At 39.7% G+C, this 15,733-nt stretch overlaps 1 protein-coding gene across 5 annotated transcripts in view; it reads right to left on the minus strand.

Moving 5' to 3' along the window:
• The window catches only part of tle2a (TLE family member 2, transcriptional corepressor a), a 94,345-nt gene that overhangs the window by 3,328 nt on the left and 75,284 nt on the right, over window positions 1-15,733 (minus strand). For all 5 annotated transcript variants that reach the window (XM_057841162.1, XM_057841166.1, XM_057841165.1 and 2 more), the window contains exons 8-18: window positions 15,495-15,511; window positions 14,390-14,485; window positions 11,739-11,783; window positions 10,800-10,961; window positions 8,844-8,970; window positions 7,874-8,082; window positions 6,024-6,103; window positions 5,623-5,872; window positions 2,940-3,187; window positions 1,951-2,098; window positions 1,730-1,880 (exon numbers count right to left, since the gene is read on the minus strand). In XM_057841162.1, the coding sequence (XP_057697145.1) occupies window positions 1,730-1,880; window positions 1,951-2,098; window positions 2,940-3,187; window positions 5,623-5,872; window positions 6,024-6,103; window positions 7,874-8,082; window positions 8,844-8,970; window positions 10,800-10,961; window positions 11,739-11,783; window positions 14,390-14,485; window positions 15,495-15,511 (1,533 nt within the window). The remainder of the gene's footprint in view (window positions 1-1,729; window positions 1,881-1,950; window positions 2,099-2,939; window positions 3,188-5,622; window positions 5,873-6,023; window positions 6,104-7,873; window positions 8,083-8,843; window positions 8,971-10,799; window positions 10,962-11,738; window positions 11,784-14,389; window positions 14,486-15,494; window positions 15,512-15,733) is intronic.

A 15,733-nucleotide genomic window follows, 5' to 3' on the forward strand; every position in this document is an offset into this window, starting at 1 on the left:
CCATTCATTTACGAATGTGATTGCACTTTAGTTTACATATTTAAATGTTCAGATTTTAAGATTTGAATGAGGCAAAATAACATGCTTTTTCTCTCAAATATATTGTTATAATCATTTGTTTCAGATGTACTGTAATTATTTTCTGTATAAAAATTTGGTGTTCAAAAAGTCTTTTTTCAAACTTGAGTCTTCAAAAAGAGGAGGTCGTCTTATTATCAGGGCCGTCTTATATTCGGGCCAATACGGTACTTCCTGTTTTGGTCTCGAGTCACAAGCGTGTTTTGGGACCGAGAAAGGCGTGGGCCGGGCGCCAGTGTGGCTGCTCATTCGAGCCGTGTCTTGAGATGTGCAAGGGAATGTTGATCTGTGTACATCCACGAATGAATGTGAGTACTTTTCCTTCATTCTCGAGGGTATCAAGGATAGTTAGGCCCCCTACATGCGCGGCCGTTATGTAGCTTTCGTTGCAACGACAGGCAGTCATCATTCCAAGTTGGCAAGCATTGTTTACATGATATTCATGTTGCACATACAGTCCCTGACAAAAGTCTTGTCGCTTATCCATTTTGTAGAAACAATTGCTAATAACCTGACTTTTAATTATTCAATTGGTTTCAGAAATGGCTCATAGGAAAGCTATGACCCTCCCAAATGATGTTGAATGTACAAAAATATATTTGTTTCACTGAAATAAGATTTATCATTTAATGAAGACAAAAAGGTCAAATTTTGGCAAGACAAAAGTTTTGTCGCCTACAGAAAGTAGTGTGAAAATTCAACAAAAACTACTTCAAATACAAAAATGTTACATAACATAAGCGAATTAAGTAGTGGTGCTGTGAGATCCAAATTTAATATTTTGTATGACTTCCACGGGCTTTGGCAAGGATTCATGCAATTTATTGATGAAGTCATCAGGAACATCTAAGAAAGCAGTCTTGTATGCCTCCCAGAGTTCATCAACATTCTTGGGTTTCGTCTTCCATGCTTCCTCTTCCATCCTGTTCATGTCTGGTGACTGGGCTGGCCAGTCCTGGAGGATCTTCATTTTCTTTGCCTTGAGGAACTTTGAGGTAGAGATTGAAGTATGCGATGGAGCTCCATCCTGCTGCAGAATTTGTCCCTTTTTATGGTTAGGAATGTAAGACACAGCTAAGATTTGTTGATATTTCTGCATGGAAGTCATACAAAATATTAAATTTGGATCTCACAGCACCACTACTTAATTCGCTTATGTTATGTAACATATTTTTGTTAAATTTTCACACTACTTTCTGTAGGGCAACAAAAGTTTTGTCTCGCCAAAATTTGACATTTATGTCTTCATTAAATGATCAATCTTTTTTCAGTGAAACTATTTTTGTACATTCATCATCATTTGGGAGGGTCTTAGCTTTCAGACTTCGCTTGTCGGACTGCGAATTATTGCGCATGCGTAATACTTGAACGGTCTCAATGGACAAAGGCAGTCTGAACGGGCACGCCAAAAAATCAGATTTGTGCATTAAGACCTGCGGTATGAACGTAGCCATAGATAATATTAGAGAATAAAGCATTCCTTTTGTATTTAAAGTTTACAGTTACAATTTTATAGGAGGTTTTATGCTAGGGGTACGGTTTTCATGTCATTTTTTTCCTTGCAATTTTTGACACTGAAAACATGATTTCACTTTCAGTGTGGACATGAGAACCCCTTGAACTGAAGTGTTGTGCATGAGTGCATGCTGACCGCAGTAGGCGAACTTGAGCGAGAGCACGCAGCTCTCGTGAAGGTGCAGCTGGTACTTGTCGGGCTTAGACACGTGGAGGACTTCCACGTTGCTGCTCTCCATCCCCACAGCCAGCCACTCGCCCGTCGGACAGTAACCCAGAGAGAAGATCTGCGGGAGGGAGCGGCGACAGTTTGATACAAGGCCAGAGCCCCGCGAAGTCCGCCAAGCGACAAGGTACCTGTGATGTGAAGTCGTGCTGCTGCAGCTGGCGTCCCTCCCTCAGGTCCCAGCAGCGCACCGTGTTGTCCAGTCCTCCCGTCCACAGCTTGGTGCCGTCGTTGGAGATGTCGATGCAGCTGGCTCCGTCCGTGTGGCCCTGGAACTGTCTGGAAAAAGCGATTTTGCTGCCTGAATGGCTCGTCCCTCGGAAACAGCACACTGCGTTGTAATGGTGTCAACAATAATCGATGCGGCGATGCATCCCGATGCGGGGCATGGACGATTCGATTCGATGCGGCCAACAAGCCGAATCGATTCAGCGCATTTTAAAATACATAAGTACGTTAAAAAATCTTCCCTGCGCAATTCCGGTGATGCAATGGATTTGGTTTCCCCATTTGTATTATTACTGTCATGTTTCATTTTTTACACACTGCATAACTCTGGTCAAGTTTCCCACCAACCTCATAGAAGCCAAAATGTCTCCAGATGTCAGCTTTCAATGTCTTAGGTGCATCAAGAATCTTTCTTGCTCCCTCTTTCTCCGCTTCAGCCATTGCTATGTTATGTCCTATCTCTTAGAGGTTAGATCTTGTGACCGAGTTCGGGCCCAAAATGTTAAGCATTCACGTTCGGGTCGGGTCGGGTCGCCCCGCGCCGGACTAATAAATTATTTAAAAAAAAAAAAAATGGGATAAAACCGAGAGTTTGACTTCATTTGACTTCAACCAGGAGTGACACAAGAGCCAATAAAAAGTTGTTTAATGTCTGACCGCTTGTGTTGCCTCATGATTCACGAAAAATATGCTTTGCTTTAGAATTTTAATGCATCCCAGGCTTTAAGGCATCGCGATGCATTGCCGAATCAAACCGAATCGAATCGTGACCCTCTGAATCGAATCGAATCGAATCGAATTGAATCGAATCGTGGCCCTCCGAATCGTAATCGAATTGAATCGTGAGGGCAGTACCGATGCACACCTCTACTGCGTTGTCCCTCGTCCTTACCTGACGAGCGTCTGGTTGTGCAGGTCCCAGACGACGATGTTCCCGTCACTGCAGCAAGAGAAGCACACCTTGTTGTCGGGCGAGATGGCCAGAGCGTAGCAGGCGGGCGCCGACGATGTCAGCTCGGCTTTGATGCGAGGGGTGGGCGTGGCCAGGTCCCAGATAGACAGCGTGCTGGCCTCGCCGCCCACGATCAGCGTGCGTCCATCCGACAACAGTTTACACGAGCGGATGTAGTTGTCGCGGTTCTGTTGGGTCATTGGGTGAACACAGTGAGATTTGCAATACAACAAAAGTTTCCAAAAATGGTCAAAAATTGTCATAAATTTTAGGTGTACAGTATTTTTGAGTAGTTATTAGATGTAGTGTAATTTTCGGACTATAAGGTGCACCTGACTATAAGACGCCACCCACCAAATTTGACAACAAAACGACATTTGTTCATAGATAAACTGCACTGGACTATAAACTGCAGCTGTCCTCACTGTATTATGGGAAATTTACACCAAAAGATAGAAACTGGTAACACGTTATTTGACAGTGGTGTCATGAGACCGTCATAATTATGACATGACACTGTCATGAGCATTAATGAATGCTTATGACAGATGCATTTGGTGTTATCTGGCAAATTATCTCACTTTTGAATGAGATCCTAGCTGAACATAAATCGAGTTAGTAACAAAATTTGCCAGATGGCACTTAATGACATCGGTCATAAGCATTCATTAATGCCCATGTCAGTGTCATGTCATAATTATGACAGTCTTATGACGCTGCTGTCAAAGTGTTACATACTGTATTAACCCAAATAAATCAACAAATAAAATGCACTGGACTATAAACCGCTGGATTCAAAATGAGGGGGAAAAGTATGAAAATTACGGTAGTCAGATTATTCTAAGCATGTTTTTTTGTTTGTGCTCAATGTTTTACAAATTTATAAATTTAATGATGGAAAGTGATTTATTTTACTTTTATTTATTTTACCTTGTTTTGAAATGAATTCATCCAAAGATTTATTATGCATAATTATTTCAAGAGCACTTATTGTAGATTTTCTACAGTAAAAAAATAATAGAAGTTTAGGAATTTCACAATGAAAAAGTTTATTTATACTTTTGACAGTTCTTAAAATTATTTCAACAGAAGCTAATTTTATTGAAATGGAGGCATTAAAAGCTATTTTATTCATGCAATTATAGCTATTGGACAATTGTATGTACTGAATTTTAATTTCTATTCATGATCATAATGTGATGACATAGAATCTAAATTTTAAAATTATATTCATTACATTTAGTTAGCATTTCATTTTGGGAAAATTTACATATGATAAATTACTGAAAATTGCAACAAAAAAGTAAGGTTTATATTACAAAAAATTAAATTGCAAATGTGACAAATATATTCTACATTTTCGATACCTTTACAAAAACACTTATTTCCCGAATCGAAATATTCCTGACTGACTGAAAGACGTTTTGATGTACAGTGATCCCTCATTTTTTGTGGTTAATGGGGACCAGAACCCGACGCGATAAATTAAAAACCGCGAAGTAGCCCACCCCCCACCCCCCCAATTTTGTTTTTGTTTTTGTGTGTGTTTTCAATGTATTTATTCAGATTTAGCATTGGAAAGAGATAAAGAAAAACATGTTTTTTCCCTTTCCCCCCCCAAAGTATGATTAGAAAAACTTTTATGTATAAATACAGGGTGATTCAAAAAGAATGTGCCAAAACTATTGTGGTATATTAAAAAAAAAAAAAAAAATTACAAAAAAAACCCAATAACTAGCTGGATACAAGTATTGTATCTAACCAAGTTTTTATTTCATGCTTTACAGCAGTGGTCTCAAACCGGTCCTCAAAGGGCCGCAGGGGGTACTGGATTTCATTCCAACCAAACGAGACAAATACCTTTTCACCAATCTGGTTTCTTACAAGTGTAATCAGTTGATTGCAATCAGGTGCTGCTTATGTTAGTAGAAACCTCATTGGTTGAACTGTTTGTGCTGGATCTGTTGGAACAAAAACCAGGACCCACTGCGGCCCTTTGTGGAGTCGGTTTGAGACCGCTGCTTTACAGGGATCAATACCAAATTCTGCTCTGAAAAGCAGGATGCACCATGACAATGGCATCTGTTTTCGCAAACTCAAGCACACAAAACGCCCACTGTTGAGGAGTCGCCATTTTGAGCATAAATAAACGAGTGACTTTCCGACAAAGACAAATTGACACCCAGTTAAACAAGGATAATTTCTGTATCAAATGACCGCGAATTCAGGCTATTTCAATGATTTTAAAATAAGTAAATGCGTGATGATTTGGGCACTTTTTTTTAATTACCCTGTATATCAACAAATGTTTTTAAGCACTTTAAATGTAATTAAAATGTCCCACCAAATTATTTTTAAACAGGAATAAAGTAGAAAAGTGCTTGTCTTTATAAAATGCTTCATTGAGTGAGTCCACTCAAATCCACTCAAGCTGCTCACTGACACACAATGAGTTGCAAAAGCAACTGTTTAGCAGGCTAAACGATGACTGACGCATGCGACGCTGTGAAGTTTCGGCTTCTGTATTCATTCATTTATTTTTTTAATTGGAAAAAAAAAAATCTGAAATGGACTGAGGGCGCCAGGAAGCGAGGGATGACTATGTTCTTTAAAGATGACTGACCAGACAATCGAGCTGTGCCATGGGACTCTTGCTACCCGGCTGGCTGATGTCCCAGACCTTCACGCAGCCTTTGCCTCCCGTGTAGACGTGACGCGTGGATGTGCTGATGGTGACAGCGCATACCACCTCGCCGTGGCTCAGGCTGTGGATCTGCCGGGCGTGACGAGGGATGCCCGGGCCTAGCAGGGCGTCCGGCGGGAAGGGCACAGGCTGCATCTGCCCGTCAGCGCTCACGTGGAACGAGTAAGCCCTGTGCATCACACACAAATCAAAACGTGATTGAAAAGTCACTGTCTTATGTTTGTTTAACAAGAATTTGAGGTTTGATTTTAAGCTTGTTATCATGTTGAGTCATTGCAGTAAAGATAATAATTGGAGGAGCAGAGCACGACAAAACTTACGGTTTTCCAGAGGCAGCCGACTGAAGGCTGGCCGGCAACCCGGGCACTCTCATGTGTGGGTGAGGGGACTCATAGCCCACCTGTGTGGGAGATATAAGATATGAAGTTTTAACTAATGAAGCTACTTAACTAACATATTCTCAACTCTTTATAGGTCAAGTGACAGTGGCAGAACAAATGTAAAAAGAGTCTGGGTGCGATGAGCATAAATGAGACCCCACGAGTGGACCATCCATCGGGGGGGTGCTGGTGGACAATTATTCATAGGCCCTTCCACACTTTCCCAGGCCCTTCAAGACGATCGTCCAGTGAATGTGTCTGGAAGTGGTGCAAGTGGATTTTTTTTTTTTTTTTTGCCAACCCAACGACACACAACTACAACACTACATTACAGCTCCTCGCATCATCTTACCTTTCTGTTTGACCCTCCCCTCGCCCATCCACGCCCACTTTACGCCTGGAAACCGGGCCTCCCTTATAGGCCCGGTCCCGGGTGGGGTGGCACCCCACGTACCCCCATAAATACCGCCCCTGACATTGAGCTATTCTTAGTAATTACACAAACAAACTGAATCCCTTAAGAGACCTGGCACATCACATCATCCATCACATTTTGGGTCATGTAGGCTAGTGATCCCCAACCACTGGGCCGGAGACCTGTACTGGTCCTTGGAGCGTTTGCTACCGGGCCGCAAAGCAATAATAAAACATTTGTTAACGACCGCAGTCTGGCCTGTGCCTCTTGACACATCAATATGCCTTTCTACTCTATTGACTAATCAGAATAGGGATTTGTGTACGTCGGCATCTAGTGGTTGGCCCCCATTACTGGGGTGTTTGAACACCTATAGAAGCCCAGTGTCAATCAATGTAAACAGTAATGTTAGCTGCTGTTGGTTTGAAGCTACGGGCGACGACGTCTTTGGACATTTTTTTTTAATGGAGAAAAGGCCGAAAAGGCCAACTGCTGAGCCAGAAGAAGAACCTACAACCAAGTCCATTCTGCATGATATGTGGCTAAAAGCTAGCAAACAAGGCAACAAAAGCGAATACACATATGGCATCATACCTCGTGGCGAACTGTATTGCCACAGCCAAGAAACCTATCACGATTGGAGAAGAACTCATTATGCCTGCGACCAAAGATATTTGCCCTCAAGTTTTAAGAGACACTGCTGTTAAAAAAGGTTGATTCAGTGTATGGTGAGCTACAATTTCTTCTGTACTTAATGTTAGTCTTTAGCCCTGTTGTGTTATTTCATATTTACGTTAATTTTCTTCCACACATTACCGGTCCATGAAAAAAATGCCCATATCAAACCCATCCGTGGTGCAAATAAGGGTGGGAACCACTGATGTAGGCCACAATATTAACAGTTGGTATTCAAGTATGGTCTACATATCCCTTTGAAAGAGCCGAAACACTCGATGATTCCAGGAACATCACTCAATGTGTCCAGAGGCATCAAAAGATTTATGTACACTGTATGAATCCATTTAAAAATATTAAGTTGTTATTAAAACCAAAATTAACAAATTTAAAATGAGTAAAGACAAATACAGTACTATCCCCCAATGACACCCTTAAGTTGACCCCCTGTAGTATTTAATTCATTGTCTGTTATTCATAGACATCCAATTCATTTAAACTAAGAAGACTGGCTGTGAATGCTTATCTTTCAGTGCCATTGACAGCGCTGAATGTACAACCCATTCTGACTGGCAGGGCTTGCAGCAATCATTTGCTACCAGTTTCTCAAAGTTCAAATGGATTAGACGTCCAGCGCCGTCAATGGCAGCCAATGACTCAAAAAGGAGTGCCAGATATAAGGTTAATAACATGTACTTACCACTGGGGAGCGTCCGTAGCCCGCCGCTGCTGCCGCCGCCGCTGCAGCAGCAGCCGCCGCCGCTCCATTCATCTGCGGGGACACCAGGTGAAGGCCGGCGCCGTAAGCCGCTGCCCCAGGCAGGTCCCCGTTGACCCCGGGAGGTGGCAGACCGAAAGCCCCCGGAGGGTATGCTCCCTGCACGACCAAGGGATTCCTTAGACCCAGAGCTGTGGAAAAGAACGGAGGTTATCTCACATGAGTCAATGATGATTCATCTCCATCCTTACACAAGGGAGAAATTGCTAGAGCACCATTGCCACCTGCTGGTAGTTGTTCTTTCCTGCACAGGCAGTTGACGGCAACTGTGTTAAAAAGCGTTGACAGACGACGTCAGGAAAAAGCCACGCACGCATCGATGCATGCTCATTATGAAGCAGTCAATCAACTCTCCTAATCTTTCAATTTATTCCATCTTGGCCCACAGTCGCTTATTAAAAGGGTCCATTTGGCGGCTAGGTTGCTGAAGGGAGAGATGGCTGCTACGCATACCAATAACTGCAGTTGATGCATTCACACATCATGTAACATCAATGCCGGCAAGCAGCCAATTATACAGGGCGTGCAAAAAATACTGTACGGATGCAAATTCTAAATGAACTTTTTTTCCCCTGTTTTTTAACAGGCTTTATAAATAATGATTAACTATTTGAGTCAACATTCTAAAGCAGTATAAGACAAGTAGTGACGGTAGAAAGGAAGAATGCAAAATTTAAAAAACAAAAAAAGTGTGACTTAGTTTACGACAAAGTTCCGCTCTTATGTTGATAATGTAATCTGAATTTCTATCATCTCTTTGGAAATGTCTTCAGGACAACCAGAATCTGATCTTGCAATGTTTAGTCATCCACGTGTCTCTTGTGCAAGGGACCAAGTTGATAGCAATCTGACAAAATCTGTAGACCACGCGATTCCAGTTATGGGTTCTTACCTAGTGGGTCGACACCAGGTTTGCTGGGGATGGGTCTGAATTGCGGTGGTCCGCTAGGTCCAGGGGTATTGGACTCTTGGGACATTGGGGTACCTGGCTTCATACCTGGAGTGCTGGACTTTTCTCTCTGCACAGAAAGAAAACGCAGCGAGGCAAAAATTAGATAAGAGGCACTAGCTATTCAGAGAAGGAATTAAATGATTTGGATAATACAAGTACAATTAATTCATGCATTCATGCATTTTTCTGTGAAACAGAACTAAAACTACAGAAAAATGTTCACTGATTAGACAACCACTTTTTAGAACACATGCATCCAATAACATTTGTGTGTGTATATATATATATATATATATATATATATATATATATATATATATATATATATATATATATATATATATATATATATATATATATATATATATATATATAATAATCGATTACCAAATTAATCAACAATTATTTTGATCACCAATTAATCATTCAGGACCTTCTTCACCTTAAACTTGTCTAAATTCTTGAAATTATAACATATATATAACTTCTCTGTTGTAAATATTATCAGATTTATTCATTATATTTTTGTTAAATCAAAGTAGCACATGAACAAAAATCTGCTTTTACTTTGGAAAACAACAATTCACATTTTTGCCAATTTTCAGACATCTTACTATCTAAACTACCTTCTTATAAAGCTGCAACAACTAATCGATCGATTAAATCGAATAATAAATTAATTTGATAAAACTAATTTGATAATCAATTTTGCAGGCAGAAATGAGTAGTCCCCTTTGGGTCCTTGTTTGTGTGTAGTGTGAGGTTGCACGTGCATGTCAGTGATTAGAGCAAGAGCGAGAGAGTTCACTGCTACACTCAGGCCGGGTAGCTGACTCAGTAATATTATGGAGTGTCGAGAGTTAGTGTTTTGTGTTGTTATATCTAGTGCACCGCCATCAGAGGTGAGAAAATGAAGCCAATTGTATTGTTTGTATTCTTTGTTGATGAGACATTACTACTTAGCATGGAGCGCTAAGCTAGTTAGCGATAATGCTAATCAGTGTCTTTAGTATCTGTTTGTATTGTGTTTTGGAGATGCATATTCACACTCGAGTTATTGATAGATAATTAAGTTGTCTCACTTAATTTTATAAAGAAACCACACACATAAACCCAACAGTCTCCTTTCAACACAAACTCCCATTGAAACTGTAAATTGTCATACAAGAGTGTGCTTTGAATTGTATTTATGAACAATTGTTTGATAAAGAAATGATTCATTACAGTCTGCCTCCTCATTCGATTTTCTTCATTTTTTTAAAAAAGAAAATAAATGATTCATTGACTGAATTTATATCAGCGCTTTGCCCCCCCCCCCCCACCACACACACACACACACACACACACAAAGCCAATCAGCAGCACTCTTTTTTATGTGAATGAACAGGAATTTTGTCTGATTTGTGTAATGAGAAATTCTTTTGATCTTTTATATTCAGAACCTTTAATAAAGACGTCAAAGTTTTCTATACTTAAAACAGTAGATTTGTACACTAGTTAAGCTAGACTATTATTTTTGAAGGAAATAGTCATCCATTTTGTCTTCATTGTTACTTCCAACATGCCTAAAACAACTTTAAGTGAAATTGTGAAGGTAATTGAAAAAAGTTATATTTATCCGATCAATTGATTAATCGTTTAATTAATCGTGCAATTAATTGATTTTAAACATAATTGTTAGATACAGCTCTAAACATTTGTCATGCAAATAACATCATTCGGTTATTAGAATTACAGGTAAACATTGTGGTGTTGGTGATGGTCTGGGGCTGCTTTGCTTCTTCAAGACCTGGATGACTTAATGTGTTTGGAATGGCTGGTTTGACAGCAGGTTTTGATGTCAAAGACTGCAAGCCCAATATTCATTGAGAGATTCCACACAATTAAACGTGGTACCTGTGTGGGCTCCTTGCCACGCGACGGTGACGCGGCACTGCTGGAGGATGCCAGTGAGGTGGGGCTGGCTTGCGGCGGGCCTTCCTTGCGAGAGGGTGGCATCTTATCCAGGCCGTTCTCCCTGGAGGAGTAGGACTGCACACTGCGGGGTGACGACGGGTCCTGGTTTGTCAGGGAGAAGAGACATTTAGCATACTGGTGGAGAGGCTACGGTGCTGCAGTTTCAAAAGAAACTTGGTAGAAATCATTGGGAAACTGCTTCATGAAGATGAGCAGACTTTTCTTATGAGATACCGGGTAGCAAGTGTTGAGGAAGTAGAGAGTCGTGTTTTTCATTTGAAGTGTTATTTGCAATGTTAATATATGGAAAACCATTAGAGCGGTTATTTGATAACCTACTTAAAGTCCATTACTAGGATACACTCTTGGTCCTCACTAATGAGACGATTGAAAACACAAGCAACAAAACTATCTTCCTATGCATTTTCTACTGCTTGTGCCATTTTTTCATTAGTCAACTTTAGAGATCATGTTTAAGGTGTGTGAACTATAATTTTCATTGAACGTACTTGTAAGACATCCTTGGAAATTTACTTTAAAAGGCAACTACATACAGCATCACTATTAAAGCAATTGATAACTGTGTGCTAATAGTTCTTCTAACGAGGATTTAAGTTCTTTTGTAAAATGAGATTTATCGAAGATGCGCATTATCAACATCAAAGACATCAAGAGATGCTCGCACCAGATTTAGTTGGAAGCTAATTTCCATCTCTAGGTCAAAAACATAAAACGAATGAAGCTACACAACAACTAACAAAAATTCATGTACCATTTTTGTATTTTAAAAATGACAGTGTAAAGTTCGGCAATACCTACATAAAGTCAACTAAAATACTTCAAGTCATAACTTCAAACCATTACGTCAAATGTACAAACCTCATCAACCACCAAGTTATCATCACTTTTATCTGCATCGCTGCCCTGAAAGAAAAGTGGATGAAGAAATGAGTTGGAATTCATTGAATTATAATCCTATTCTTAATACACTTCAGTAACAGAAGTCAAATAAAGATGACACATGTAATGCATAAAAAGACGCATGATACTAATCAAGGGCATAAGTTTGGTCTTAACATTGGTAGGGACAATACAACAGCATAACTCACATGTACAATTTTTGATCGGGATGGGACATTAATAAGACCACACGGATTGGGTGAACAGGGGTCAAGGCGACATTTCTCACGAATATGAACCTTATTAATTTATATGCTAAAATCAGGGGTGCTCATTACGTAGATCGCAATCCACCGGTCGATCGCAACGCTTAGTGTGGGTAGCTCGCGGTATCTCCCGCAAAAAAAGAAAAAAAAAATTAATGTAGTTAATTATGATTTTGTTGTGTGTATGTTGTGTTGTGTCAGCAACATATGATGTTATGCAGCAACACTCTCTCTCTAAGCAGCTTCTTGCTCAAGTTTTTGTAGTTCGATAGCTTCCACCAGAGTTCACTACATTTCTCACAGTTTAATTAACATTAACAGTAGAAAACACAAACTGAAGGACACTTCTCTCTAAGCAGCTTCCTACTCGAGTTTTGCAGGTTGGCAAGTTCACACAGTTTAATGTTATGCTAACTCTGATGTGGATCGGACTTTCTATAGCAAAATTAGTGGTGTGTTTCCCACCTCCACAACTTGCGGCTTTTTAAACTACTTACAGTGGCTGCTGCTGGCCAAAAAAAGACTTCTAATATCCTTCTTCTTCATATGGGCGGAGGAAGCAGCTTGTGTTGTAGTTAATATGTATTTCTGTCTGGGCTGTGTGAGTGTGAGCGTGCATGTGGGTCAAGTCATCAGCCAATCAAACGTGCGTTTGAGGGTGAAAAAATGGACCGGCACATTCAGCAAGTGTAAAAGGGGTACATGTAAGTTTGAACATAATGAAAAGAATTGACTTAATAATGGTAGGGTCAATTCTATCCTTACAACATATAGGAAGATATATTAAAATTGCCTATATAACTGAACTCATTATATAATGCACATAAGGTTGCTTAAAAGTTGGTGGGGACAATGTGAGCATTTTGAAAAGTTGGTAGTGTTATGTCCCTACCGTCCCTATGCAAATCTACGCCCTTGATACTAATAGTTCATTATGAATACTTGCTACTTGCTAGACCCTAGCTGCTAGTGGAAATATTTGGTATAGTATATAGTAAAATAGTGTGAGTTCTAGACTGGCCTGCCTGTATCCCAGACCTGTATCCGATTGAACATGTGTTGTGCATTATAAAGTAGAGGTGCCTGATATTATTGGGTAGCCGATAATATCAGCCGGTAAAAGTATTTTAAAATGCTTTCCGATAATATCGACATCGGTTTTTCATTATCTGTTTTGGGCCAAGATGCATATGGCAGTGCTGTCATGTCCACTTATTGCCTGTCGGTGTTTTTCGACACCCCCTGCTGGCGCTAGGTATAATTAGTTTTGAATCGTTCCAGCCCTTTCTGCGGACGCATCATTTGTAGACGCGAGCTCATTGCGAATAGAGAGAGCAAAATGGAAGATCTAATGTCTGCACCCAGTTCTTGCCCTCTCTTGTGCTTAATACAAGTATCGCTTGTAAGTTATATTCTTCCTTTGTTTTTTACATCCATGAGCAACATTGTGTAGTATATTGGAGATGTATGCATTTCATTTTGTTTGCATTTGTGACAAAATGTGGTTACATTATTTCATTGCTTTCAAGCTTTGTTAACAGTTGCTATTCAAATTGACACCTGGTGTATACCTTGCTTTATTTGTGATTTTATTTCATATTATTGCACAATGTTTTGTTGTTGTTAGTTTTACCCCAAAAAATATCAGTGCTATTGTCAAGAGACAGATCACCACAGTAAAGTCAATTCAGTTCTACTCCAGCGTCTGACTTCTCGCTAGAGCCTGATTTGTTCGCTATCTGTCCATTTGTGGACACACAAACATTGAGGACAGAATAAGTGCCTTATTGGCACTTTACACTTGATCCCCCCAAAAAACCTGATGTTTGCACTATTTTGATTTCAAAAATTTGAATTCAAATTTGATTTAAAAAATGAATAGAGTGGTACAAAATAGGCACTTTCTGCATAACCAGTTGAAGTTGTTCTCTTATTTTTCACAGAATGTTTATTTTATTTTGAACACATTGTTGTTACATCAGTAAAGCACCCAGTGGGGCATCACAATCCAATTAGCCATAATATGTTAAATCCACAATCGCATATATCGGTATCTGTTTGATATCAGTATTGGATTTTTTGAGTTGGACAATATCAGGTTAGTCGTTAAAAAGACAACTCTATTATGAAGTGTAATATACTACGAGAACGGAGACCCCAAACGGTGGCACCTTTGAAGCTGTACATCAATCAAGAATAGGAGAGAATTCTATCTACAAAGCTTTGACATTTAGTGTCCTCAGTTCCCAAACATTTATTGAATGTTGTTACTCTAAATCGTTTATTCAAGTCCCACCACTTAAAGGAAATCAGAAGTAAAATTAAGTCAAGTTGAGGACAATGTGTGGAAAAAAGGCTGCTCACATAGTCAGTCATGAATTCCTTCTCGTCAGCTTTCCTCTTCTTGCCGTTGCTGAGGTAGTCTGCTGAGCGACCTTTGTCCCCATTGGACAGAGAGCTCTGCGGGAGGGAACGGTGGAAGGAAGGAAGGAAAGAAAGGAAGGAATAAGATGATAATGAGGTGAGAGTGACCGCCATGAAACATCTACAAGGCTAAAACTGCACATAGACACAAAATAACACCAAATGTTTATCACCCTGCTTCACTTACTCATTAATCTTCCCCGACCCCCTACAGTTACTACTCTAAGGTGACCTAAACATTGTCTAAAAGATAACTTTTAATGGCTTTCGTGTACTGATAGTTGGGTCTCTAGTGTCTCCCAAACCATCAAGTGTGAAATTAGACAAACATGTCAATCTATTTTTCTTGTCTACATCATTGAACACACATGTTAAGATGTTTGAAATTGACTTTTTTTTTTTCAATGTATATCCCATTTTCTAATGTACTTTTAAAAAATCTAATATTGTACAATAAAGCCTCAACTATAGTTGCGCAATGTAATATACAGTCCATGATAAATATACCAAGAAATAAAAACTATTGACAATATCCCTTCACACGACTTTATACCTCTTGGTTTCGTATCTACAAACTCCTCTGACATTAGTGACCCTAATATTCAGACGAAGACATCACAGCCGGGCCGTCAAAACAAGCTGACAATCTTGTGTACCTAAAATTCAACCTTTGAAACAGGTCATTGGTCTGCACTCCTACTGGCTGCCATACTTGACTGTTACTTAAAGCACTGTGTTGTATTTGCTTCACTGCATACCTGAAAAACTGGAAATACTAAAAGATATTTATCACTAGTACATTTTTGAGCCACAGGATGTTTGATTTGCTCAATTTGTTTTGTTTTAACAATCTAGTTCTTATTAAAAATGTACCAGGTCTCAGAAAATAGTCAACCATTTCATGCAATTTTAACTCATTAGTTGCCATAGGATTTATTGGACATCTATTGTCGTTAATGGCAGCAAACAACTCATTTTTGTCCAAATTGCACACAAAAATAACGCCAAAAATGACAATATGATGAATATTCTCCTTTGTACTTACTGGTCCAGCTTCCCGGTCTTTTTCCATGCAGATGTGGTGAGAGGTCACGTGACGGCAAAAAATAAACACACACAAAGAAAATATTTTGTCATTAGACAACATTCCTCTATATTCTTTGAAATGAACTACCTGTCAAGTCTTCACTCGTCATTGCAGCAATCACACACACAACGTTTGCTTCAGCTCTGACCTTGTTGAGTCAGTTACCGTAATTTTCAGACTACAAGGCGCGTCTGACT

Source organism: Corythoichthys intestinalis, chromosome 7 (genome assembly GCF_030265065.1).
Source record: "Corythoichthys intestinalis isolate RoL2023-P3 chromosome 7, ASM3026506v1, whole genome shotgun sequence".
In the NCBI taxonomy this organism is placed as follows: Eukaryota; Metazoa; Chordata; class Actinopteri; order Syngnathiformes; family Syngnathidae; genus Corythoichthys; species Corythoichthys intestinalis.